General features: G+C 46.0%; 1 protein-coding gene across 1 annotated transcript in view; it reads left to right on the top strand.

Annotated features, from left to right (window-relative positions):
• LOC141207026 (dynein axonemal heavy chain 12-like) overlaps positions 1 to 18629 on the top strand; it is a 161979-nt gene extending 143350 nt beyond the window's left edge. The window contains exon 4 of the mRNA XM_073664372.1: positions 18600 to 18629. Within this exon, the coding sequence (XP_073520473.1) occupies positions 18600 to 18629 (30 nt within the window). The remainder of the gene's footprint in view (positions 1 to 18599) is intronic.
• Positions 18630 to 25551: the final 6922 nt, after the last annotated feature.

The following is a 25551-nucleotide window of genomic DNA, read 5'->3' as shown; positions in this document are numbered from 1 at the left end:
TTTATACCAGGATTGAGGGGAGGGCCAGCATTTATACCAGGATTGAGGGGAGGGCCTGCATATATACCAGGATTGAGGGGGGGGGGCATATATACCAGGATTGAGGGGAGGGCCAGCATATTTACTAGGATTGAGGGGAGGGCCAGCATATATACCAGGATTGAGGGGAGGGCCTGCATATATACCAGGATTGAGGGGGGGGGCATATATACCAGGATTGAGGGGAGGGCCAGCATATTTACTAGGATTGAGGGGAGGGCCATCATATATACCAGGATTGAGGGGAGGGCCAGTATATATACCAGGATTGAGGGGAGGGCCAGCATATATACCAGGATTGAGGGGAGGGCCAGCATATATACCAGGATTGAGGGGAGGACCAGCATATATACCAGGATTGAGGGGAGGGCCAGCATATATACCAGGATTGAGGGGAGGGCCAGCATATATACCAGGATTGAGGGGAGGACCAGCATATATACCAGGATTGAGGGGAGGGCCAGCATATATACCAGGATTGAGGGGAGGGCCAGCATATATACCAGGATTGAGGGGAGGGCCAGCATATATACCAGGATTGAGGGGGGGCAGCATATATACCAGGATTGAGGGGAGGGCCAGCATATATACCAGGATTGAAGGAAGGGCCAGCATATATACCAGGATTGAGGGGAGGGCCAGCATATTTACCAGGATTGAGGGGAGGGCCAGCATATATACCAGGATTGAAGGGAGGGCCAGCATATATACCAGGATTGAGGGGAGGGCCAGCATTTATACCAGGATTGAGGGGAGGGCTAGCATATCTACCAGGATTGAGGGGAGGGCCAGCATATATACCAGGATTGAGGGGAGGGCCAGCATATATACCAGGATTGAGGGGAGTGCCAGCATTTATACCAGGATTGAGGGGAGGGCCAGCATTTATACCAGGATTGAGGGGAGGGCCTGCATATATACCAGGATTGAGGGGGGGGCATATATACCAGGATTGAGGGGAGGGCCAGCATATTTACTAGGATTGAGGGGAGGGCCAGCATATATACCAGGATTGAGGGGAGGGCCTGCATATATACCAGGATTGAGGGGGGGGGCATATATACCAGGATTGAGGGGAGGGCCAGCATATTTACTAGGATTGAGGGGAGGGCCATCATATATACCAGGATTGAGGGGAGGGCCAGTATATATACCAGGATTGAGGGGAGGGCCAGCATATATACCAGGATTGAGGGGAGGGCCAGCATATATACCAGGATTGAGGGGAGGGCCAGCATATATACCAGGATTGAGGGGAGGGCCTGCATATATACCAGGATTGAGGGGAGGACCAGCATATATACCAGGATTGAGGGGAGGGCCAGCATATATACCAGGATTGAGGGGAGGGCCAGCATATATACCAGGATTGAGGGGAGGACCAGCATATATACCAGGATTGAGGGGAGGGCCAGCATATATACCAGGATTGAGGGGAGGGCCAGCATATACACCAGGATTGAGGGGAAGGCCACCATATATACCAGGATTGAGGGGAGGGCCAGCATATATACCAGGATTGAGGGGAAGGCCAGCATATATTCCAGGATTGAGGGGAGGGCCACCATATTTACCAGGATTGAAGGGAGGGCCAGCATATATACCAGGATTGAGGGGAGGACCAGCATATATACCAGGATTGAGGGGAGGGCCAGCATATATACCAAGATTGAGGGGAGGGCCAGCATATATACCAGGATTGAAGGGAGGGCCAGCATATATACTAGGATTGAGGGGAGTACCAGCATATATACCAGGATTGAGGGGAAGGCCAGCATATATACCAGGATTGAGGGAAGGGCCACCATATATACCAGGATTGAAGGGAGGGCCAGCATATATACCAGGATTGAGGGGAGGGCCAGCATATATACCAAGATTGAGGGGAGGGCGAGCATATATACCAGGATTGAGGGGAGGGCCAGCATATATACCAGGATTGAGGGGAGGACCACCATATATACCAGGATTGAGGGGAGGGCCAGCATATATACCAGGATTGAGGGGAGGGCCAGCATATATACCAGGATTGAGGGGAAGGCCACCATATATACCAGGATTGAGGGGAGGGCCAGCATATATACCGGGATTGAGGGGAGGGCCAGCATATATACCAGGATTGAGGGAAGGGCCAGCATATATACCAGGATTGAGGGGAGGGCCAGCATATATACCAGGATTGAGGGGAGGGCCAGCATATATACCAGGATTGAGGGGAGGGCCAGCATATATACCAGGATTGAGGGGAGGGCCAGCATATTTACTAGGATTGAGGGGAGGGCCAGCATATATACCAGGATTGAGGAGAGGGCCAGCATATATACCAGGATTGAGGAGAGGGCCAGCATATATACCAGGATTGAGGGGAGGGCCAGCATATATACCAGGATTGAGGGGAGGGCCAGCATATATACCAGGATTGAGGAGAGGGCCAGCATATATACGAGGATTGACGGGAGGACCAGCATATATACCAGGATTGAGGAGAGGGTTATTGTGTGTGGCCACCTTAACTTGTGTGTGCAAGTCACAGATAACCACAGGTATTTAGACTCTTTGCAGTGTATGAGCAGCACTGTAGAATTGGTGTCTGGATGCACCATTATGTATTTTACACTTTTTCAGAGAGTGAGAAATATTCTGTATGTAGTATGTGGTAATTGTCTGTATATCCTGTACTCCATGTGTGTATGTGTAAGTAGTAGCTGTGCATAATATAAATATATATGGTTTTATCTTTATTAAAGGCTATGGAGTCCCACATTTCTTCCATGGTATGCATCACCTTCTCCAGGGAAAACTCCTAATAAGAAAACACAGAAACTTTTCACTAGTAGCAGATTCCTCTTTGTTCCGACAAAGATGGGGGAGCAGCATATATACAAGGATGGGGGGCAGCATATCTACAAGGATGGGGGAGCAGCATATATACAAGCATGGGGGAGCAGAATATATACAAGGATGGGGGAGCAACATATATACAAGGATGGGGGAGCAGCATATATACAAGGATGGGGGAGCAGCATATATACAAGGATGGGGGAGCAGCATATATACAAGGATGGGGGAGCAGCATATATACAAGGATTTGGGGGAGCACACACAAGGATGGGGGAGAAGCATATATACAAGGATGGGGAAGCAGGATATATACAAGGATGGGGGAGCAGCATATAAACAAGGATGGGGAGCAGGATATATACAAGGATGGGGGGTAGCACATACAAGGATGGGGGAGAAGCATATATACAAGGATGGGCAAACATATACCAGGATGGAAGGGGGAGCATATTTTTTCTATCTGCAGTCTCATACCCCTGCTCCTGTTTGTGGCTGCTTTCGGTTCCCCTCGCCTGCTCTATGTATGAGTTGTTTTTCTAAACTAAAACCTCAGCATTCTGGTTAAATGACCGTGTTGGCACTATGGGATAAATAAGTGGGTTTTGGGTTGCAGTTTGGGCACTCGGTCTGTAAAAGGTTCGCCATCACTGACCTAGGATATTTTGGAGATATTGTCACTGCAGTATTCAGGTGTCACCATCTAGAGGTCAAAATGCAAATTACTACATGGATTCTTAAATTAAGTAATAGGGAGTCACATAGCAAGAGTAATTTGTATCATACTATCAAAAAATACTGCATCTTTTTGTAAAAGCATCTCATATACAGTACTGTGCAAAAGTTTTAGGCAGGTGTGGAAAATATGCCGCAGAGTAAAAAGCTTTAAAAATAGAAGTGATAATAGTTTATTTTTAAGAACAGTTATTAGGCTATGTTCACATGCTGCGTTTTTTCAACCCTTTGCATAACTAATAATCTTTATAATAATAATATTTTTATTTATATAGCGCCAACATATTCTGCAGCTCTTTACAATTCAGACAATTCACAGACATTCTGGGCGCTGTCCCCATCAGGGCTCACAATCTACATTCCCTATCAGTATGTCTGATACAAATGGAAGCAAGGGGACCTGTTATAGGACGGAAAATAATACTCCAATATTTGCAGTGGGTTTTTCTGCTGCAATTACTGAACATGTGCACATACCCTTATGACGTTTCTTTATATTTTAGTGGTTAAAAAAAATTCAGACCCTTAAATTGTTTGTTCCTCCTTATTCTGAGACCTGCATCTTTTCGCTCATGGAGCTGAATGAGGTCTTGGTTATTTTTCGCTGGGAGCTGATGCTTTTAACCCCTTCACCACCTTGGGTTTTCCATTTTTGCGTTTTCGTTTTTTGCTCCCCTTCTTCCCAGAGCCATAACTTTTTTTTTCCTTCTTCATGTTTAACATATTGTCTGAATAATTTAATATTTCGATAGATCGGACTTTTTTAGTCATGACGATATCAATTTTTTTTTCCATTTTTCCATTTTTGAATGGGGACAAAGGAGGTGCAGTTTTTTATATATTTTTATTTTTTAAATGGAACCTATCATGTGAAAAAACGCTATCAACCTGCAGGTGTGGGATTACTCTGAACTTGCTCGGCGCCCGCACTTTGAGCCCTGCTGCCAGGAGGAAGCTTTATTCCTCCCGGCATTGGTGTAACCGCACCCCCCGGCATTGACTGACTGCAGCTCAGCAGTACAACCGGACGACAGTCAGTGCTGGAGGCGCCACTCTCTATGTACAGAGCAGTGACTGAACCCGCGCCACCGCACCTATGACTGGAAGCTGACCGCTGCCAGGAGGAATACACATAATTTCCTCCCGGCAGCGGGGCTCTAAGTGCCAGGGCCAGACGGGTTCAGAACGCTATTAACCTGCAGATTAACCCTGTTTTTTCACGTGACAGGTTCCCATTTTTTTATTTCTACTATTTTTGTACCACTAGGGGATCTCAACCTGCAATTGTTCGATTGCTTACACTATACTTACCGGCTGCCATGGTAATGTGACGCCCCTGCGGGTCCAGTTGCCACAGAGGTACTGCATCTCACCCAGAGGTGTGGTACTCCACACTCAGGTAAGGACGGAGTACTACCCGGGACCCACACACCCACATCCAATATTCTTCACTACAGTAGGGAAGGGCGAGATTGATCCTAAGGGAGAGCAGTCCCTGGTCCCTAGCTGGAGGTGGAACTAGGTACAGGAGGTGGGTGGAGGAAGAAGTTCAGGGGAGCACAGACAGAAAGAGTATAAAAGACAAGGGAAACCATCTAGAAGCGGACAGTACAGAGAGGAGCTCAGTTGGGAGTGGGAGCTCAGGAGAGCAAGGAAGGAGAGAGAGGAGTCGGACCTAGTAAGAGAAGCCCAGGAGGAGAGTGAGAGAAGATGGGAGCAGCGAGAGAAAGGCTCCAGAGACAGAGGGGATCCCAGGGGCACGGTGAGCGCAGGAAGCCACCCGTGCGCCCGAATTCATGCTGACGTGGAGGGATCAGGCCGCAGAGGGGTACCGGCCCCAGACTAGTGGAGAACAACCAGGCTCAGCTAGCCAACCGGAGGCTGCAGCATTTGCAAGGTGTTGCAGCCAATATTCACAATTATATCGCTGAAAAGGTGGCCACATAGGGTACAGGAGATTGCAAGTTGCCCGACAAGGCCCGAGGCCACTGGCTTGGGACACTGATTGTGAGGTGCAGGGTAGGAGGGTGAGAACCAGCGCTGTGAGACGACCAGGAAAGGTACATTGAACGGGGTCCCGTCTAAGTGCTCCTGAGGTACCTTAGAGTTTGCTGGATCACTACCCCGGAGGACACAGGGCGACATGGGAAGTTGCACACTGGTGACTGTAACCTGAGGAACTTAACAACTGTGAGTAAAACCTGAAGACTGCACCCCACTGTGTCCTTGAATAATTGCTGCGTCATCACCTGCATTACACCGCACCAACAACATCTACCTTCAAAATTCATCTTATTCTGCCCTGGGGCTAAGCTCTGCCTGTGGAGAGCTGAACCAACTCTGCTGCGTCACCTTCAGCTCCAGTGGATCTGCACCGCAGCGGCGGCCCCATATAGCCGCATACCACAGGTGGCGTCACAAACATTATCTCTAAAAAACTTTATTCCCCTTTTACTTTTCCTTTAATTTGACCACCCGGGGCCACGGACCGGGTCACTGCCACCGTGACATCCCCAGCACCAACCGGCCCAGCTACCGAGTACCCCACAGCCCCAGGGGGAGCGTCAGTAACCCATCAGCTCCCTGCAATCGCCATTCAGTGATTGACAAAGGCATTTAGATGGATAAACCTCAGCGATCGGAGCGAGCTCCGGTTGCTGCAGTTACAGGCAGTTTTTGGCTGTGTAGCACAGCCGGCATCTGCTACATATGATGTGAGCTCTACTACTGAGTTGGTTTCATACAGGCCTTAGAGACCTGGGACAAAACTACATCATGGGTTAAAGGGAACCTGTCATGTAAAATAACACTATTAACCTGCAGATATGGGATATGGGGTAAATCTGCAAGTAATAGCATTGTGACACTGTGCGGTGCCTGCACTGAGAGCCCCGCTGCCAGGAGGAAATTAACTTTATGTCACCCAGCAGCCTCTCTCTGTCAGTCACAGCGGCGGCGCCTGTGCGGCTTCAATCACCGCTCTGTGTATAGTGAGCGGCAGCTGTAGAAAACCCAATATCCAAATGCCACCTTATGGGAATCTGAAGTTCTGTATTCTCATCCATTAGTCAGAATGAAAACGACCACCAAACAGCGTCTCCTGCCCTGGAGGACCCAACACTTCCATGATTTCCAGGTACAGCCCAGTGATTACAGAGAATCATGTGTAATACTTCATTTCTCCTTTGGAGGCGCTGTAGAGAAATTCAGAACCTGCTGCCGGGTACTCGCTTACTGCAGAAGGGATCAGTTTGGTCTTTATCCGCAGCACATTGGGGTTTCACCTCTGACCCATATGGAGAAACCTTACATGAGACCGTATGACCCCATCAAGACTCAGGGGCGAAACCCACATTCACTACATGGACGACCAATAAAGACAAGAACAACGATGTAGGGGGTAAACGAAAGATTTTATTTATAGATGGGGTTATTATATGTTATAGTATCATGTATATGTGTAAATTATTCTTCTATCAGAATAATCCTATTTATGGGCCGCATTGATCCAGAGGAAGGCGAAAACCCCCTGTGAGGAATAAGCCAATTGTCCTCATATCAGGGGGGAAAATTCCTTCCTGACCCCAAATATGGCGATCAGAATAAATCCCAGGATCAAGGGCTGAGACCGAAATTAAATTAATTTCTAAAAAATGTATTAAACTATTTATCTTTTCCTTATTTAAGTTCAAAGCTACGTATATATTATACATTATCTGAAAATCTGCCTATACTTTAAAATGTTTTTATGTATTTATAATAAGCCATTAATCTGGGAATTACTTATATAACTGTCAGTTTATATCTATTTAAGGCCGTGTTGATCCAGAAGAAGGTGAAAAATTCCTTCCTGATCCCAAATATGACGATCGGGATGAATCCCAGGATCAAGGGCTCATAGCTAATGTGTGATACGTAAGTGTACATTTTTTATTTAAATATTTAATTATTTTCAATTTTTGGACTAATTTATTTTTATATTTATATTAAATAATTTTTCTTAAACCAAAAAATAAATTATTTTTTTAGATATTTTTTCATTATAAATATAAGAACCTACTTATTTCTTCTATTTTACTAAACCTATCTATGGGCCGTGTTGATCTAGAGGAAGGCGAAAACCCCACGTGAGAAATGGGCCAATTATTCCCATGATGGGGGAAAAATTCCTTCCTGACCCCAAATATGGCGATCAGATTAAATCCCAGGATCAAAGGCTCGTACCTCCCTGTGTGTAATGGAAGTGAGATTTTTAAAAAATATATTTACATTTTTTAATTGTTATATATTTAGACTAAAAATGTTTTTGGTTTGTGTAAAATAAACTATTTTTGAATTTTATTTTTTTAAACTTATTTTTTTGCACTACTTATGTGTGAATCTACTTATTGATATATTACTAAACCTATTTAAGACCGTGTAGATCCAGAGGAAGGCGAAAACCCCCTATGAGGAATGGGCCAATTATCCTCATATTAGGGGGGAAAATTCCTTCCTGACCCCAAATATAGCGATCAGATTAAATCCCAGGATCAAAAGCCGAAATCTCTATCTACGTCCTATGTGTCTATGTGTGTGTGCCTATACCTGTAGTGTAGTGTAGGGTTTACACCTATCATGTACTGTGGATGTGACGGATGATGGGTGCAGTACTTACCCGGCCTGCGCTGAGGTAAGTTCAGGGATAATGGCCAATATTATACTATTGTTCCTGAACTCACCAGATGGAAACTTAGCACAGGCCGCTCCTGGGGCGCAGAAGACCTTCGGGCTGGAGGGATCTCAGATGCCAGCCATGGATTGGAGGAGGCCAAGTCAAGGGCCTGGTGCAGCGACACGATGGCAGTGGTCCGACATGAAGGTGTTAATGAGAGACATGATGTTCTAGGGCAGCCGAGGTGACAAACAGCAGCAGAGACGTGAGGTACGGGTCAGGAGGCAAGAAGTTCTGGGCAGTTGGCACGGGTTCATCCTGCAAGACATAAGGAGGAAGACATTTCAATAACTTCTATCTCCTGAATCCTCTGTTATCTTAGAGGAATGGTCATTATAATGAACCATTCCCCTATGTAACATCAGATATAATGTACACATCTAATGATCGGTGTCCTGTGTGTACAGCGGTCACTCACCAGATGGTCGTGGATTCTTTCACAGCCCAGATATTCTCATCCACCTAAGAATGACAGAGACATAGTCATTGACAGAAACAGTGGGAGAAGACAAAGATGGTCATAATGGCCACAAGGTGAGAAGAACATTTGATGGGATTTATCCTCACAGAGGATGATCTTACCGGGCCCAGCTTGATGACACATAATTGAATCCGGCCACGGGGTTAAAGGCTTTCTTATCCTCCAGCCACTGCAGATGATGGTTCTCCAGAACTGGCCTGAATGGTATAAATGGCGGCTTTGCTCTCCTTTTCTCTAGATCCTCCCAGCCGATGTTGGTAAAGAATGGATGCTCTCTGATGTTCCCGCACACATCCAAGCGCTTCTCAGAATTTTTGCACAGCAGCTTCTTGATAAGATCTTTCAAGTCAGCATCAAGCCAAGATGGAATTTCAGGCTCTCCTCTGGTTATCGCTGTGTAAGCCATTTTGCTGACGGAGCCGGTGTAAAATGGGGAGCGTCCTGTTGCCATCTTGGACACCACAATCCCCAGGCTCCACCAATCCACTGCTGTGCCATATCCTTTTTTGAGAAGCACCTCAGGGGCCATGAAGTGGAAAGTGCCCGTCACTCCAGAGATGTTATTGGAGGAGGTGACCCCATCTTGGGCGAGCCCCAGGTCAACTACACGGATGTGGCCATCGGCATCCAACATGATGTTTACTGGCTTAATATCTCTGCAATGAAATAAGAAAACATAATAAGAAATCTGCCCCATGATACAGGAGATGGAAAATGGGTCACTGCAAGATCAGGTGGACTAGGCAGACAGGAGCCCAGGAAAGTTGGGGGCAATTTTTTGAGCATGTAGAGGGGACAGAGAGAAGGAGGAAAGTTGTGCTTACCGGTGGACGATGTTGTGTCCGTGGAGGAACTGGAGACCACATACAATCTCTGCTGTGTAGAATCTGATGGAGAGAACAGAGTGTAGTATCAATGTCATCGCTGATACCTCCTTCCCTCCTGGGCTACATGACCTGCCAGTCCTCTCCCAGCTACATCTCCACCTCTGCTTTTATTTTCACCCCTCTGCTCTCTTTTTCGTATATCTTCCTCATACTCACCTTACGCTGTCGATGTTCAGGCAGCCGCACATGTCAATCAAAGCCTCGAGGCTGCCGCCGGACAGATACTCCGTGATGAAATACGCCAGCTTCCGAGACTGCTGTGCGGCATAGAGGTGACATAAGAATGGGCAGTCTCGGGCCGCCAGGAGTATCCGCCGCTCTCTCATAAGGATGTTTTCCTTCACCTTCTTTTTCTTGATCATTTTTACAGCCATAAAGATGTTTCGGCTGGGGACTGATGTCAGGACCACCTGAAGAAAGAAATAGGGAATGCTTAGAAAATGTGTATGGGAGGTGGAGAACAGCTGGTTTATCACTGCACAAGAAACGGGTGGGCTGAGTGGTGTGTGAGTCTGATGGTAATGGGGCGCCCCTGAGGGTTCTGTCGCCACAGGGGTACTGCATCTCTTTAATGAGGTGTGGTATCTCCTCTCCGAGGTAAGGATGGAGCACCTGTCAGGACCCCACCACTGCATTCAACACTACACCTCTCCCACCTGTAGGGTTCTTATATGCACCAGGGTGCTGCCCCAGCCAGTATAAGAGGAGATGGGGGGGAACCAAAGCTAGGGGGAACCTAGTAGTGGGTGAGGGTGGAGGACACACCAGGAGGTTACACTTGCTAATACATATTTAATAAACGGCCATCTTAGGTTCAAGGTCTTTTGATTGAGATCTTCATCGCTGAACTTGGCTTTCTGCTAGAACCTGCAGCTGTTGAAGATACACGGTCCTCGTACTCTGGCCTTGAGGCGAGGAGCGGGTTAGAGTTAACGGCTGTCTCTACCCGGTCAAGGTCCCTACCTAAGAAGGCCTGGAGGGGAGCAGAGGAGTAAAGCTCCACAGGCAAAAGGATCCCAGGGAATTCGGACGGAGCGGTTTACGCCACCTGTACTCTTCATTCTGGCCTAGTCAGAGGGACTCCTGCTGCAAGAGGGGACCGGCACCCGTTATCTGACTTTGTTACTTCACGTCCTAGTCAGAAAAGCTCCGGAGGCTTGGTGGATCCCACCGGGTAACAGACGGAGCGGAATTGCCACCCGTACCCTTGTTCTGTGAGTAACCAGAGGGAGACCCAGCCTTACTACACGCACCACACACGAACAGGAGAGGACCTAGTGGGAGTTTCTAGGAACACTCTGGTGCTGGGGTTCCTGATTGATGCACCCGAACTACCCGGAGAGTGCCGAACCCCCTTTCCTGGTGGCCGCAGCGCGCCGTGAGGAGCAAGGAGAAGCCTTGCAGCTGACCATTGACAACGTGAGTAAAGCTTGGAAGACTGCATCCATTGCCTCCAGTCCTTTATTCTAGCGCGACACCACACCACAACATACAACCCACTACTACTCTCCTGATCCCTCTTCGCTGCCCTGAGGCCCTGCTCCGCCTGTGGGGAGTAGTACCATCTGCTGCTGCCACGACATCCCGCCTCAGAGGACTGCTGCAGCGCTGTTGGCAATCACCGGACACCACAGGTGGCGTAGTCGAGTACCTTTCCATCATCCCTCCTAGCCCGTATTTTTATGTGACAACCCTGGGCACGGAGCGGGCCTAGGTCACAACTGCAACCACCCTACACGAAGGCCCGGCTCCGAGTACCCCAACTCTCAGGGTGGGCTAGCGAGCGAGTCCCCGTGAGGGGAGGCGTCACAGTAACCTGGACCTTATAGCTGAGCAAAGCTAATCTATCGGCATAATGCATTATCTGCTCCATGAATGCTCTATGGAGAGGTCTTAAAGGGTATTCCATTATCACCATATGGGAACAAATATGACAAACACTGGATGGCACTTTGAGCTGGTTGGAGTCAGTATTGGTCTTATATCAATGTGCAACTGATTTAAAGTTTACTGAAACATAGAGGGCAAAGTATATATTGTATCCTGATAGGAGCATATATGTGTGGCGCCCCATAGGTACTGCATCTCACCCAGAGGTGTGGTATCCCACTCTCAGGTAAGGATGGAGTACTGCCCGGGACCCATACACTTGCATCCATTACACTCCACTTCAGAGGGAAGGGCGAGATTGCTCCTAAGGGAGAGCACAGTCCCTGGTCTCTAGCTGGAGGGTGGAACCATGTAGTGGGTGTGGGTGGAAGAAGTAGTTTAGGGGAGCACTTCAGTAGGTGTATAAAAAGGGGAGCCATCTTGAGAGAGTGTGGTCAGTCTGAGAGAGAGATAGTTGGGAGCAGGAGCTCTGGAGGAACTCTACTCAGGAGGAGAGGAGGAAGGAGCGGGTCTAGTCTGGGAGGCCCAGGAGAACAGACTGAGAGAGAGGATGGGAGCAGAGGGAAGGCTCCAAGAGGAACAGGGGGGATCCCAGGGGCACGGGAAGTGCGGATGCCACCCGTGCGCGCGAATTTACCAGGAAATGGAGGGATCAGGCCGCAGAGGGGACCGGCCCCTAACTAGTGGAGAACTACAAATCTCAGCTAGAAACCAGAGGCTGCTGTACTTGCAAGGTGCAGCTGCCAACCACCACAATTACATCGCCGAAAAGGTGGTCACAGAAGGTCCAGGGGACTGCAGGTCGCCCGACAAGATCTGAGGCTACCGGCTTGGGGCACTGATTGTGAGGCGCAGGGCAGGAGGGTGAGAGCCAGTGCAGGAAGACGACCAAGGAAGGCACATAGAACGGGGTCCCGTTTAAGTACTCCGTTTAAGTACTCCTGAAAAAGGAAGGCACATAGATCGGGGTCCCGTTTTAGTACTTCGTTTAAGTACTCCTGAAAGAGGGATTGCTGAACCCCTTCCTTGGTGAACGCAGGGCGACGTGGGTGGTTATAAGCTGGCAGTTGTAACCAGGAGCAGCGTGATAACTGAGTAAAATCTGAAGACTGCACCCCACTGTGTCCTTGAATGACCATCACCAACCCTGCACTACACAGCACCAGCAACATCTTCCTCATAAAATCACTATATCCTGCCCTGGAGCATAGCTCTACCTGTGGAGAGCTGAACCAACTCTGCTGCATCACCATTAGCTCCAAGGGATCTGCACCGCAGCGGTGGCTCCATATAGCCGCATACCACAGGTTGCGTCATGAACATTAAACTATAAAAACTATAATCCCCTTTTATTGACCGGCCTGGGTCACGGACCGGGTCACTGCCACTGTGACATCCCCTGCACCGACCGGCTCGGCACCGTGCACCCCACGGCCCAGGGGGCGCGTCATATGGACCAGGGCATGGACGGAAATAAATCTTGTCCCCCCAACTCCCCACAGATGTGATCCCAGAGATCAGCTCTTCAATGAATCAGAATACCCATTTATAGAATAGATGAGCTAATATGTGAAATAATCATGGGCTCAGGGGAGCGTCTGGATGTTTTTTCAGTCATCCCATAGACGAGCACTTCAATGAATATATATCGACAGAACAGGGCCAACCCCAGGTTTTCATGGGCACCGGGTGAAAAAGTCTAAGTGGGCCCCTTTAACACATACCACCATTCATGATGCACAGATACGGTAGAGAAATATAGGTATAGTACAATGCCAAAGATTTCACTTACATGAGTGATATCTATTGTAAATTCTACAATAACTCAGAAACCGGCGAATCCTCGCAACGCACAGTGCAGACCGGACAGTATAGAACTGCATACAGTATTATAGGCACCACATAGTCCTTCATACGGTATTATGGAACCAACATAGTCCTCCATACAGTATTATCGGCACCACATAGTCCTCCATACAGAATAATGGGCCCCACGTAGTCCTCCATACAGTATTATAGGCACCACATAGTCCTCCACACAGTATTATGGCCCCACATAGTCCTCCATACAGTATTATGGGCACCACATTGTCCTCCATACAGAATAATGGGCCCCACGTAGTCCTCCATACAGTATTATAGGCACCACATAGTCCTCCATACAGTATAATGGCCTCACATAGTCCTCCATACAGTATTATGGGCACCAGATAGTCCTCCATACAGTATTATGGGCACCACATAGTCCTCCATACAGAATAATGGGCCCCACGTAGTCCTCCATACAGTATTATAGGCACCACATAGTCCTCCATACAGTATAATGGCCCCACATAGTCCTCCATACAGTATTATGGGCACCACATAGTCCTCCATACAGTATTATGGGCACCACATAGTCCTCCATACAGAATGATGGGCCCCATATAATGCTCCATACAGAATAATGGGTACCATATATTGCTCCATACAGTATGGGCCCAATATAATACTCCATATAGAATGGGCACCATGTAATGCTCCATACATAATGGGCCCCATATTTTGCTCCATACATAAAAAAAATCAAATACTCACCTCTCCTCGCTGGCCGCTGCTCTGCTTCGGACTCCTCAGTGTTAGCGTCTTCTGGCTCTGAGCACTTCTCAGTACAGAGGGTGCTTCTGTAGTGACGTCATCGCTCCCTCCGTCCTATGACAATGTGGCGCCCCTGAGGGTTCGACTGCCACAGGGATACTGCACTTCTTTAATGGAGTGTAGTGTTCCTCCTCTGAGGTAAGAACAGTGTGATGGTCAGGACCCCACCTCCACATCCAACACCACACTTCTCCCACCAGAGGGGGCTAGAATGCACTAGGTGCTTCCCTCTTGGGTACTCGGGAGACTGGGGAACCAAGAGATAGGGGAACCATTTAGTGGGTGAGGGTGGAGTACTCACATTTTAGTGACAATAATTCATATTTAATACACAGCCATCTTGGTCATTGGTCGTCGTCTTTTGGCAGTCTGTCCTTTGCAATGGTTCTTTGACTGTCCTCTACTGTGATCTCCCACCCTGAGCGTGGATCCTGTGTGGACCTGCAGCTGATGGAGACACAGCTCCCGTACCTTGGCCTTGGGTCGAGGGGCAGGTTGCACATAATGTATGTCTCAACCCGGTCAAGGACCATGACCAAGAAGGCCCGGAGCTTAAGAGTGTAGCTCCACCGCAAATGGATCCCAGGGAGGATGCAGACGGAGCGGTGTACGCCACCTGTCCTCGCTATGCTGATCTATTCAGAGGGATTCCGGCTGCAAGAGGGGTACCGACACCCGACCTTGCTACTCCACGTCCTGGTCGGGAAAGCCCGGTAGGCCCTGAGGATCCCACCGGGTAATGGAAGGAGCGAAGCTGCCACCCGTACCCTGTTTCTGAGAGGAGTTCAGAGGGAGACCTGGCCTATCTACACACGCAGACAGGAATGGACCCAGTCTGAAGTCTAGGAACACTCTGGTGTGGGGTCCTGATTAAACACTTGTATTACTCGGAGGTGGTTGGACCCTCGTTCCTGGTGACCGCAGAACTCCGCGAGGAGCAGGGAGAAGCATTGCAGCTGTACTCTTCAACGTGAGTAAAAACCCTGGAAGTTAACCCCTATGGCCTCCGGACTCTTTATTCTGCACTACTCCGCACTACACGGCACAAGAACTCCTAGACTACTACCCCCTCCATCCTGTCTCTCTGCCCTGAGGCCCTGCTCCGCCTGTGGGGAGTAGTAACAACGACGGCTGCCGTAACATCCCGCCTCAGAGGACTGCAGCAGCGCTGGTGGCCTTCACCAGGTGCCACAGGTGGCGTAGTGGAGATCAGCCACTCAACCCGGATAAGCCCGTACCATCCCTTTTTAATGTGACGGCCCTGAGCACGGAGCGGGTCCGGGCCACGGCTGCACCCCATCTACAACATAGGACCCGGCTCCGAGTCCCCCATCTCCCAGGGTAGGGCTTTCGTGAGGCGTCACAACATCACAGAGTCAGAAGACGCCGAAGACACCGGAGCTGTGGTGGAACAGGGAGAGGTAAGTATTGCAAGTGCCGGTGCCCTGAGCAAGCGGGGGGCCCCTCTCACGGGCTTTGGCACCAAACTCCGCTTACTCACAGGCAGGAGTGGGCTGGGCCTGGGGGAAGAGGGGCAAATGCCCCCCGGGCCAGTTCCCCAGCAGAGGCTTTGAGCCGTCGGCTGCCAAGAAGACAGCAGCCAGCACTTTAATTGTATATAAGTGCTGGTCCGGCCATCCCTGTATTGCCGGCTGTGTGACCCTATCTCTTGAACTCAGTAGCACGCCGGCCTGCTGGGTCTTCACCGGAGAGAGGTCAGCAGGGCCAGGGCAGGAGGTCAGGGCTGGATCCTGAGTGTCTTGTGTCAGCGATGCTCTGAGGTCTCATGAGTTATTACTGCAGCTTCATCAGGTCGCGCTGTCTGTAGCCAGATCTGCAGGAAAGTCCCAGAGCCACTGCAGACTGTATACATACTCCAACACTGACTGCTCCTGAGCCTGGATCCAGGACATCATACATTATATATACTGCTATACATGATAATATGTGATGTTCTGTAGCCAGGTCCAGGTGTAATCAGTAAGGGTGTATTCACACTGCGTTCTGGCGCTCGTTCATTGGTCCCGCTGGGGCCTACTTCCGAATCCCCAGCAAAACGGTATATAATATATATACAGCTGTCATATACTATCCTGTATATACCATCAGATGTCTGTACACATAGTATAATATACAGCAGTCACATACTATCCTGTATATACCATCAGATGTCTGTAAACATAGTATAATATGTAGCAGTCACATACTATCCTGTATATACCATCAGATGTCTGTACACATAGTATAATATACAGCAGTCACATACTATCCTGTATATACCATCAGATGTCTGTACACATAGTATAATATACAGCAGTCACATACTATCCTGTATATACCATCAGATGTCTGTACACATAGTATAATATACAGCAGTCACATACTATCCTGTATATACCATCAGATGTCTGTACACATAGTATAATATACAGCAGTCACATATTATCCTGTATATACCATCAGATGTCTGTACACATAGTATAATATACAGCAGTCACATACTATCCTGTATATACCATCTGATGTCTGTACACATAGTATAATATACAGCAGTCACATATTATCCTGTATATACCATCAGATGTCTGTACACATAGTATAATATACAGCAGTCACATACTATCCTGTATATACCATCTGATGTCTGTACACATAGTATAATATACAGTAGTCAGTCACATACTATCCTGTATATACCATCAGATGTCTGTACACATAGTATAATATACAGCAGTCACATACTATCCTGTATATACCATCTGATGTCTGTACACATAGTATAATATACAGCAGTCACATACTATCCTGTATATACCATCAGATGTCTGTACACATAGTATAATATACGGCCGTCACATACTATCCTGTATATACCATCAGATGTCTGTACACATAGTATAATATACAGCAGTCACATACTATCCTGTATATACCATCAGATGTCTGTACACATAGTATAATATACAGCAGTCACATACTATCCTGTATATACCATCAGATGTCTGTACACATAGTATAATATACAGCAGTCACATATTTTCCTGTATATACCATCAGATGTCTGTACACATAGTATAATATACAGCAGTCAAATATTATCCTGTATATACCATCAGATGTCTGTACACATAGTATAATATACAGCAGTCACATACTATCCTGTATATACCATCAGATGTCTGTACACATAGTATAATATACAGCAATCACATACTATCCTGTATATACCATCAGATGTCTGTACACATAGTATAATATACAGCAGTCACATACTATCCTGTATATACCATCTGATGTCTGTACTCATAGTATAATATACAGCAGTCACATACTATCCTGTATATACCATCAGATGTCTGTACACATAGTATAATATACAGCAGTCACATACTATCCTGTATATACCATCTGATGTCTGTACTCATAGTATAATATACAGCAGTCACATACTATCCTGTATATACCATCAGATGTCTGTACACATAGTATAATATACAGCAGTCACATACTATCCTGTATATACCATCAGATATCTGTACACATAGTATAATATACAGCAGTCACATACTATCCTGTATATACCATCTGATGTCTGTACTCATAGTATAATATACAGCAGTCACATACTATCCTGTATATACCATCAGATGTCTGTACACATAGTATAATATACAGCAGTCACATACTATCCTGTATATACCATCAGATGTCTGTACACATAGTATAATATACAGCCGTCACATACTATCCTGTATATACCATCAGATGTCTGTACACATAGTATAATATACAGCAGTCACATACTATCCTGTATATACCATCAGATGTCTGTACACATAGTATAATATACAGCAGTCACATACTATCCTGTATATACCATCAGATGTCTGTACACATAGTATAATATACAGCAGTCACATACTATCCTGTATATACCATCAGATGTCTGTACACATAGTATAATATACAGCAGTCACATATTATCCTGTATAGGTGGACGGTTTTGTCTATTTTACAATAGAGGCAAGAATATATTAATCCTTTCCTCATAGATTGTAAGCTTGCGAGCAGGGTCTTCTCTTCTCCTGGTATCTGTTGATTTATGTGATCATCGTTATTTTGTAATGTCTTTTATTTTCTGAACAAGTCCCCTCTAAAATGTAAAGTGCTGCGGAATATGTTGGTGCTATAAAATTAAAAAATATTATTATTATATTTTTAATCAATTCTGAAGACATGATGCAATTTACCAGCCGCATACTTTTGTTTCTAACACACTTTTCAGAGCTCATCTTCCTGTAGCCCCTCTGTCACTGCAGATTGCTGAATCGTGATAGAGCGCTGTGCACACACTGTCACGATTCCTTCGTATTTCCAGCGTAATGATCGCAAGTATGAGTTTGCATAGTTATGGTCGCATGCCGATTAGTCTCAGACACCTCTCTGAGCAGCTCACTGATAGAAGTGGATGAGAATCTAGTCGGCATTTGACCACAACTATCCCATCATTACTCCGGCTTTATGTTTTTAAAGTCTTGTACCTTCTGCTCCCTTTATGAAATAGCCATAGGTAAATACAAAAAAGATGGGCCGCTGCTCATGAGCCGCTGCTGTGTGCTTGCCCCCTAGGCCAAAATTTGCCATCCAGCCCCACAGGTCTCACAGTGTGCCAGTATCCTGACGGTGAGTGTGCTCCCCCGCTTCCTCAGGGCCCTGGCGCTTTCCCGGGTGTGCCGGCTGGTGATGCCGACCCTGCTGCAGAAAACAACAGATGGAGATAACATGGCAAGTATAGGTGATGAAGAAAAATATATAAAAACTTACTTGGCCAAAACTGCCCCTACCCAAGATATCATGGATGGTAAAATTGCTGATGTTAAGCCTGGGGTAGGGGCTGGATGTTCCGGGGTCCCTGCTGCATCCAGGTGTTGGCTGTTCATCCTCCAGTCCATTGCCTTTGGCCCCTCTCCTCTTCTTTGTGATATTCTTGAATCCAGAAGTATCACTGTCCTCTTCTCTCTTCCTCTTGTCTTCTCTCTGCTTCTCGCTTTCTCTGTGTCCAGTAGACGCCATTTGCAGTAATATCTTCCAGTCTGTAGACTTCCGTCCGATCTCTTCAGCCGACAGTTGAAAGTAAACGGCAGTTGGTCGTGTGCAGGCAGCGGCTCGTGGCCCGCTCTGCCCGATACACTGATGTGGGCATCATGGGTGACAGTTTAGGGTCCAGAGGAACGGCACAGAACTTCATGGCGGCTTCTAGTGCTGTTTTTTTTTTTATTTCATAATAGCTCTTCCCATTACCAATGTAATTCTAGGGTTTCCATATATTTAAAAAAATCATTACTTTTATCTTTCATGTTATAATACTATTTCTCATATATCATGGTTACTAGGGATGATATTTTTAAAATATTTAGAAACCCATGTATCATTTCCATTACACTTCACAAATACTTGGTACTTTGTGTTGTTGTATCACATAAAATCCCAATAAAATACATTTAAGTTTGTGGATGTAACATGGAAAAATATGGAAAAGTTCACAGGGTATGAATACTTTATCAAAGCCATTTTCTGCAATTTAATAATTTTTTTCCTTCCATATTTCCTCTGTTACATTGAGTCTTTTCTACTTATTGAGTATTTTTTACTATCCTTGTATGTTTCCTGGGAACCCCTGCTCTTATTTGGAGTATGGGGTGGGTTGCCCTTTCCGTCCATGACTTGGAACATGGATTGGTCATTTTGCACACGTTGATGTGTTTTTTAGATTTTTGTGATCTGTGGATTTGTTCTGCTTTCCTCTTGATAGCGTTGACAATAAAGATATCCTATTATACAGTTATATGAAAAAGTTTGGGCACCCCTATTTATCTTAAGCTTAATGTTTTATAAAAATTGGTGTTTTTGCAACAGCTATTTCAGTTTGATATATGTAATAACTGTTGGACACAGTAATGTTTCTGCCTTGAAATGAGGTTTATTGTACTAACAGAAAATGTGCAATCTGCATTCAAACAAAATTTGACAGGTGCATAAGTATGGGCACCTCACCAGAAAAGTGACATTAATATTTAGTAGATCCTCCTTTTGCAAGAATAACAGCCTCTAGGCGCTTCCTGTAGCTTTTAATGATTTCCTGGATCCTGGATGAAGGTATTTTTGACCATTCCTCTTTACAAAACAATTCCAGTTCAGTTAAGTTTGATGGTCGCCGAGCATGGACAGCCCTCTTCAAATGATCCCACAGATGTTCAATGATATTCAGGTCTGGGGACTGGGATGGCCATTCCAGATCATTGTAATTGTTCCTCTGCATGAATGCCTGAGTAGATTTGGAGCGGTGCTTTGGATCATTGTCTTGCTGAAAGATCCATCCCCTGCGTAACTTCAACTTTGTCACTAATTCTTGAATATTATTGTCCAGAATCTGCTGATACTGAGTGGAATCCATGCGTCCCTCAACTTTAACAAGATTCCCGGTGCCGGCATTGGCCACACAGCCCCAAAGCATGATGGAACCTCCACCAAATTTTACTGTGGGTAGCAAGTGTTTTTCTTGGAATGCTGTGTTTTTTTGCCGCCATGCATAACGCCTTTTTGTATGACCAAACAACTCAATCTTGGTTTCATCAGTCCACAGGACCTTCTTCCAAAAAGAAATTAGCTTCTCCAAATGTGCTTTTGCATACCTCAGCCGACTCTGTTTGTGGCGTGCTTGGAGAAACGGCTTCTTTCGCATCACTCTCCCATACAGCTTCTCCATGTGCAAAGTGCGTTGTATAGTTGACCGATGCACAGTGACACCATCTGCAGCAAGTTGATGCTGCAGCTCTCTGGAGGTGGTCTGAGGATTGTCCTTGACTGATCTCACCATTCTTCTTCTCTGCCTTTCTGATGTTTTTCTTGGCCTGCCACTTCTGGCCTTAACAAGAACTGTCCCTGTGTTCTTCCATTTCCTTACTATGTTCCTCACAGTGGAAACTGACAGGTTAAATCTCTGAGACAGCTTTTTGTATCCTTCCCCTGAACAACTATGTTGAATAATCTTTGTTTTCAGATCATTTGACAGTTGTTTTGAGGAGCCCATGATGCCACTCTTCAGAGGAGATTCAAACAGGAGAACAACTTGCAAGTGGCCACTTTAAGTAGCTTTTCTCATGATTGCATACACCTGGCTATGAAGTTCAAAGCTCAATGAGGTTACAAGACCCAAAAAAGTGCTTTAGTAAGTCAGTAAAAAGTAGGTAGGAGTATTTAAAACAAGAAAATGATAAGGGTGCCCATACTTATGCACCTGTCAAATTTTGTTTGAATGCAGATTGCACGTTTTCTGTTAGTACAATAAACCTCATTTCAAGGCAGAAACATTATTGTGTCCAACAGTTATTACATATATCAAACTGAAATAGCTGTTGCAAAAACACCAATTTTTATAAAACATTAAGCTTAAGATTAATAGGGGTGCCCAAACTTTTTCATATCACTGTATATTTGGATGTCCGATCCTTTGTTTTTCTTGTTGACAATATTGTAACTGTGCATTTTTGGCTGCCACTCTGGTCTTTATTTAGGTTGCACCCTCCCAAGAACCAACAAAAATACAACCAATTAACTTAAAGTGAATGTGTCACTGGGTTTTTGCTGCCCCATCTGAGAGCAGCATGATGTAGGGGCTGAGACCCTGTTTCCAGTGATATATCACTTAATGGGCTTCTTGCTGCAGTTTTTATTAAATCACAGTTTTCCCTGCAGCAGATCTAAAAATGCAGAGCTCTGTATAACCCTGCCCACATCACTGATTGGCACATTTCTGTGTACACTGTGCATAGGCATAGCTGCCAATCAGTGATGGGGGGCGAGGTTATATAGAGTTCATGAATATGGAGGACTACCTGGCAGCAGGATTAGTAGTCGTCTAGTGATAATTTCCTGTTAAAAAACAGTGATTTTATCAAAACTACAGCAAGCAGCCCAATAAGTGACACATCACTGCAATCAGAGCCTCTACATTATGCTGCTCTCAGATTCAGTAACAAAAACCTGGTGACAGATTCCCTTTAACCTATTAATAAAAAAAGACTAGACAAGGTTAGTTTGGATAAAGAATAGGTTACTTAAAACATAAATTAATAAGTCAATAAATATTAAAAACCATGGAATAAATTAATCAGTCAGTAATCAAATAAATAATCAACTGTGACTATCAAAAATGGACCTAGTCCTCCCAGCCTTAGCCAACTGATAGGCATCGCAACAAAAAGCGGGTGGGTGGCCAACGCTGGTGACTTGCTGTGCATGGACTACCCCGGACTTTGGTGAAACTGGGCCTTTTATGCAGAAATATTCCCGCGCTAGCATTAGTTCTCCCATCAGGATAAAGATGCATCTTCCTGCGCAAACAACAGAATCTTCTATAACTTGCTGGTAGAGGATCACAGCTGAGACAACAGTGACTCTGAAATGATAAGTACCATTGCCGAAAAGAGTAGGAGGAGAAAGAAGAACGGAAAGGGGAGCACAAATGCAGCCAAAGTATAGCCAAAATTCTTACCTCCAGAACAAATATTCTACTGGGCCTGTAAAACTATGTGTTCCCCCCGCTAACCTCTCTGGGGGCCCTGCCCTGACATTAGTGTCTTACCAGACATTGCTCCTTATCTGAATAATCTGTTCACACTATGTTTTTGCCTATTTGACACTACAGACAAAGGACCACCTATTACCAGGTCCTAGAGGGTCCTGTCCCAACTTCTACTACCTCATCTGAAAGAATCCACTTAATGAGTTGGATTTATACTACTTAAGAAGTTGTCCACTACTTTTACATTGATGCCCTATCCTACAAAACTAGTGGACAACCCCTTTAAATATAAGGACTTCTATATGTGCCTTTTTAATGGACATTAACCCCTTTATGACATAGGGCGTATTAGTACGTATCTGTGCCCTGGGACTTATGGACCAGATACGTATTAATACGCCCTGGCGATTTCGCCCGTACACAGGCTGTGCGGGCGCGATCGCCGCCGGGTGTCAGCTGATTGTCACAGCTGACACCCGGGGCTATGTGCAGGGAGCGGTCCCGGTCCAGCTCTGAGGTGGCTACGATAGAGGAGAGCATGGCTTCTCTATCCTCATCTCAGTTGCCTCTGGAACCATGTCTTACCCTGCTTCAACATCTGACCTAGTGAATAATATTGGCCTCACTATGTGTACACCTGATATGCCCAAACAAATCCATCACAGCTGTGCCAGGTGCTGTCTAATCCTAGTGTACATGGTATGAGCTGATCAGTCAACTGATTGGCTGCAGCAGTCACATGTGATACGGTCATGACGCAGTGGCATACCGCTAACAGCAGATAAACATATGGCTGCTATGAGGCCCATGAATCTGAGGGATCTTGGGTAATCATACTGTTTGTGGGCCATCATACTATTTGGAGGGCTAGGTGGGGGCCATCATACTATTTGGAGGGCTATGTGGGGACCATCATACTATTTGGAGGGCTATATGGGGGCCGACATACTATTTGGAGGGCTATGTGGGGGCGGTCATACTATCTGGAGGGCTATGCGGGGGCCGTCATACTATTTGAAGGCCATCATGCTATTTGGAATGCTATGTAGAGGCCATCATACAATTTGGAGGACTATCCGTCTCATTTCACCAACTTTTTGATTATCAATCTACATCATGTGTTGGATTATATATATTTTACTCTAATGTTCTCTTTATTACTAATCTATATCATGTGTTGGATCAGTCCTAGAGTACTTTGTCTTTTTGCCCACCACTAATGTATCTGCGCCATTATGGTTTATATGTAAGTCATTTTTTTAACTTTGGATAATAATAAACTTTGTATTTTTAATATTACTATGTTCTTGTACGTCATTCTCTTTATATGAATCATTATTTGAGACGTTGAACAGACTCTGTTTTTCTAAAATGTGACCTATATGGTCAAATTACTTTGCCTCATAAAGACTACAAGGTAGACAGACACGGGGGAAAGTAGCTTAGCTTTAGCCGACTTCGTAGAGATAACTCCAGGAGTCCTCCTACCACCACAGAGGAAGTTAGCAGTCTGAGAGCTCCAAGCATTCACAAGGAAACGTGACTATCACCGGACCCTCCCTGCTGCAAAGTGAAACTATTTAAACACCCAGGCCAGGGTGTCAATTAGCTGGTGGGAGGTAGCCGATGGGTCCTAGAGGGAAACAGCTAAGAAGGTGTCTGTATTGCCAAACGAAGAGATCTTCTGCAACCAACTGCAGGGCAACTGTCTGTTACATTTGACATACCCATGACACTAGCGCCACCTATTGTAAGTATTAATTTCAAAAGTCAATATTGATTCTTTAAAGGGTATTGTCACATGACTTAGGATAAAAAGGCCAAACCAGAAACTCCATTTTCAGGACACGTGTTTAAGGATGTTTGTCCCTCATCAGTGCAAGACAGGAGAGAACTTGCTTGTATGGGTGAGTGACCTCTGACAGGGGATCCAAGGGATACATTTTCTCTTTGTGGAGAAGTTACCTACTTTGCTAAGTTAGCTACTTGGTAACCCCTTTTGAATTCCTATGTTTACACTCAGTTAAAATAACAAAACTTATACTTACCACCGGCACCGTTCCTACGGTGTCCCTTCCAGTGCTCCATGCGATCCCTTCGGCCAATCAGCGGTGGCTTCACTTTCCTCTGCTATGGATAGAATTGACATCCAGGGGAAGTGAAAGAGCATCAGCAACTCTCACTTACTCCGAATGTCTTGATTTGTATGAAGGAGGGAAAAGTGAAGCCAGCGCTGATTGGCTGCAGGGATTGCGTGATATAACAATGTCACACAAGCCCCGGGAGAACCAGTGCCTACACCGCTGGAACAGCGCCGGCACTGGAAGTGAGTGTTATTATTTTACTGGGGGACACATAGGGATTGAGAAGAGGTTGTCCGAGTAGTGGACAACCCCTTTAAATTCCCAGTGGAGATCTGCATGTGACTTATATTTTTTAATTGCAGCAGTAAATCCCTTTAAGAAGATTATGATTTTACACTGTAAGTTTTCTAATAATTCAGAATGATTCCTAAAATATCTTATGTCCTGGGCGCTGGGTACTATCCATCTGCTGAGCCTTTGTGCTATGACCTAGGACAGTGCTGGCGAACCTATGGCACGCGTGCCAGAGAGGGCACGCAGATCCCTCCCTAAAGGGCACGCGCGCCATCGCCTCACTAGGACCGGGCCTGGCGGGTAATTACTTGGAGCCCCCCGACTTCAGCTAGATGTGCGTTCTCTGACACACATCTAGATGAAGTGTA

The sequence above is a fragment of the Phyllobates terribilis genome, unplaced genomic scaffold, assembly GCF_046119375.1.
Source record: "Phyllobates terribilis strain yellow unplaced genomic scaffold, ASM4611937v1 Scaffold_160__1_contigs__length_4322635, whole genome shotgun sequence".
NCBI lineage: Eukaryota > Metazoa > Chordata > Amphibia > Anura > Dendrobatidae > Phyllobates > Phyllobates terribilis.
The sequence above is the reverse complement of the archived record's forward strand: the minus strand, read 5'-3'. Positions and strand labels throughout refer to the sequence as shown.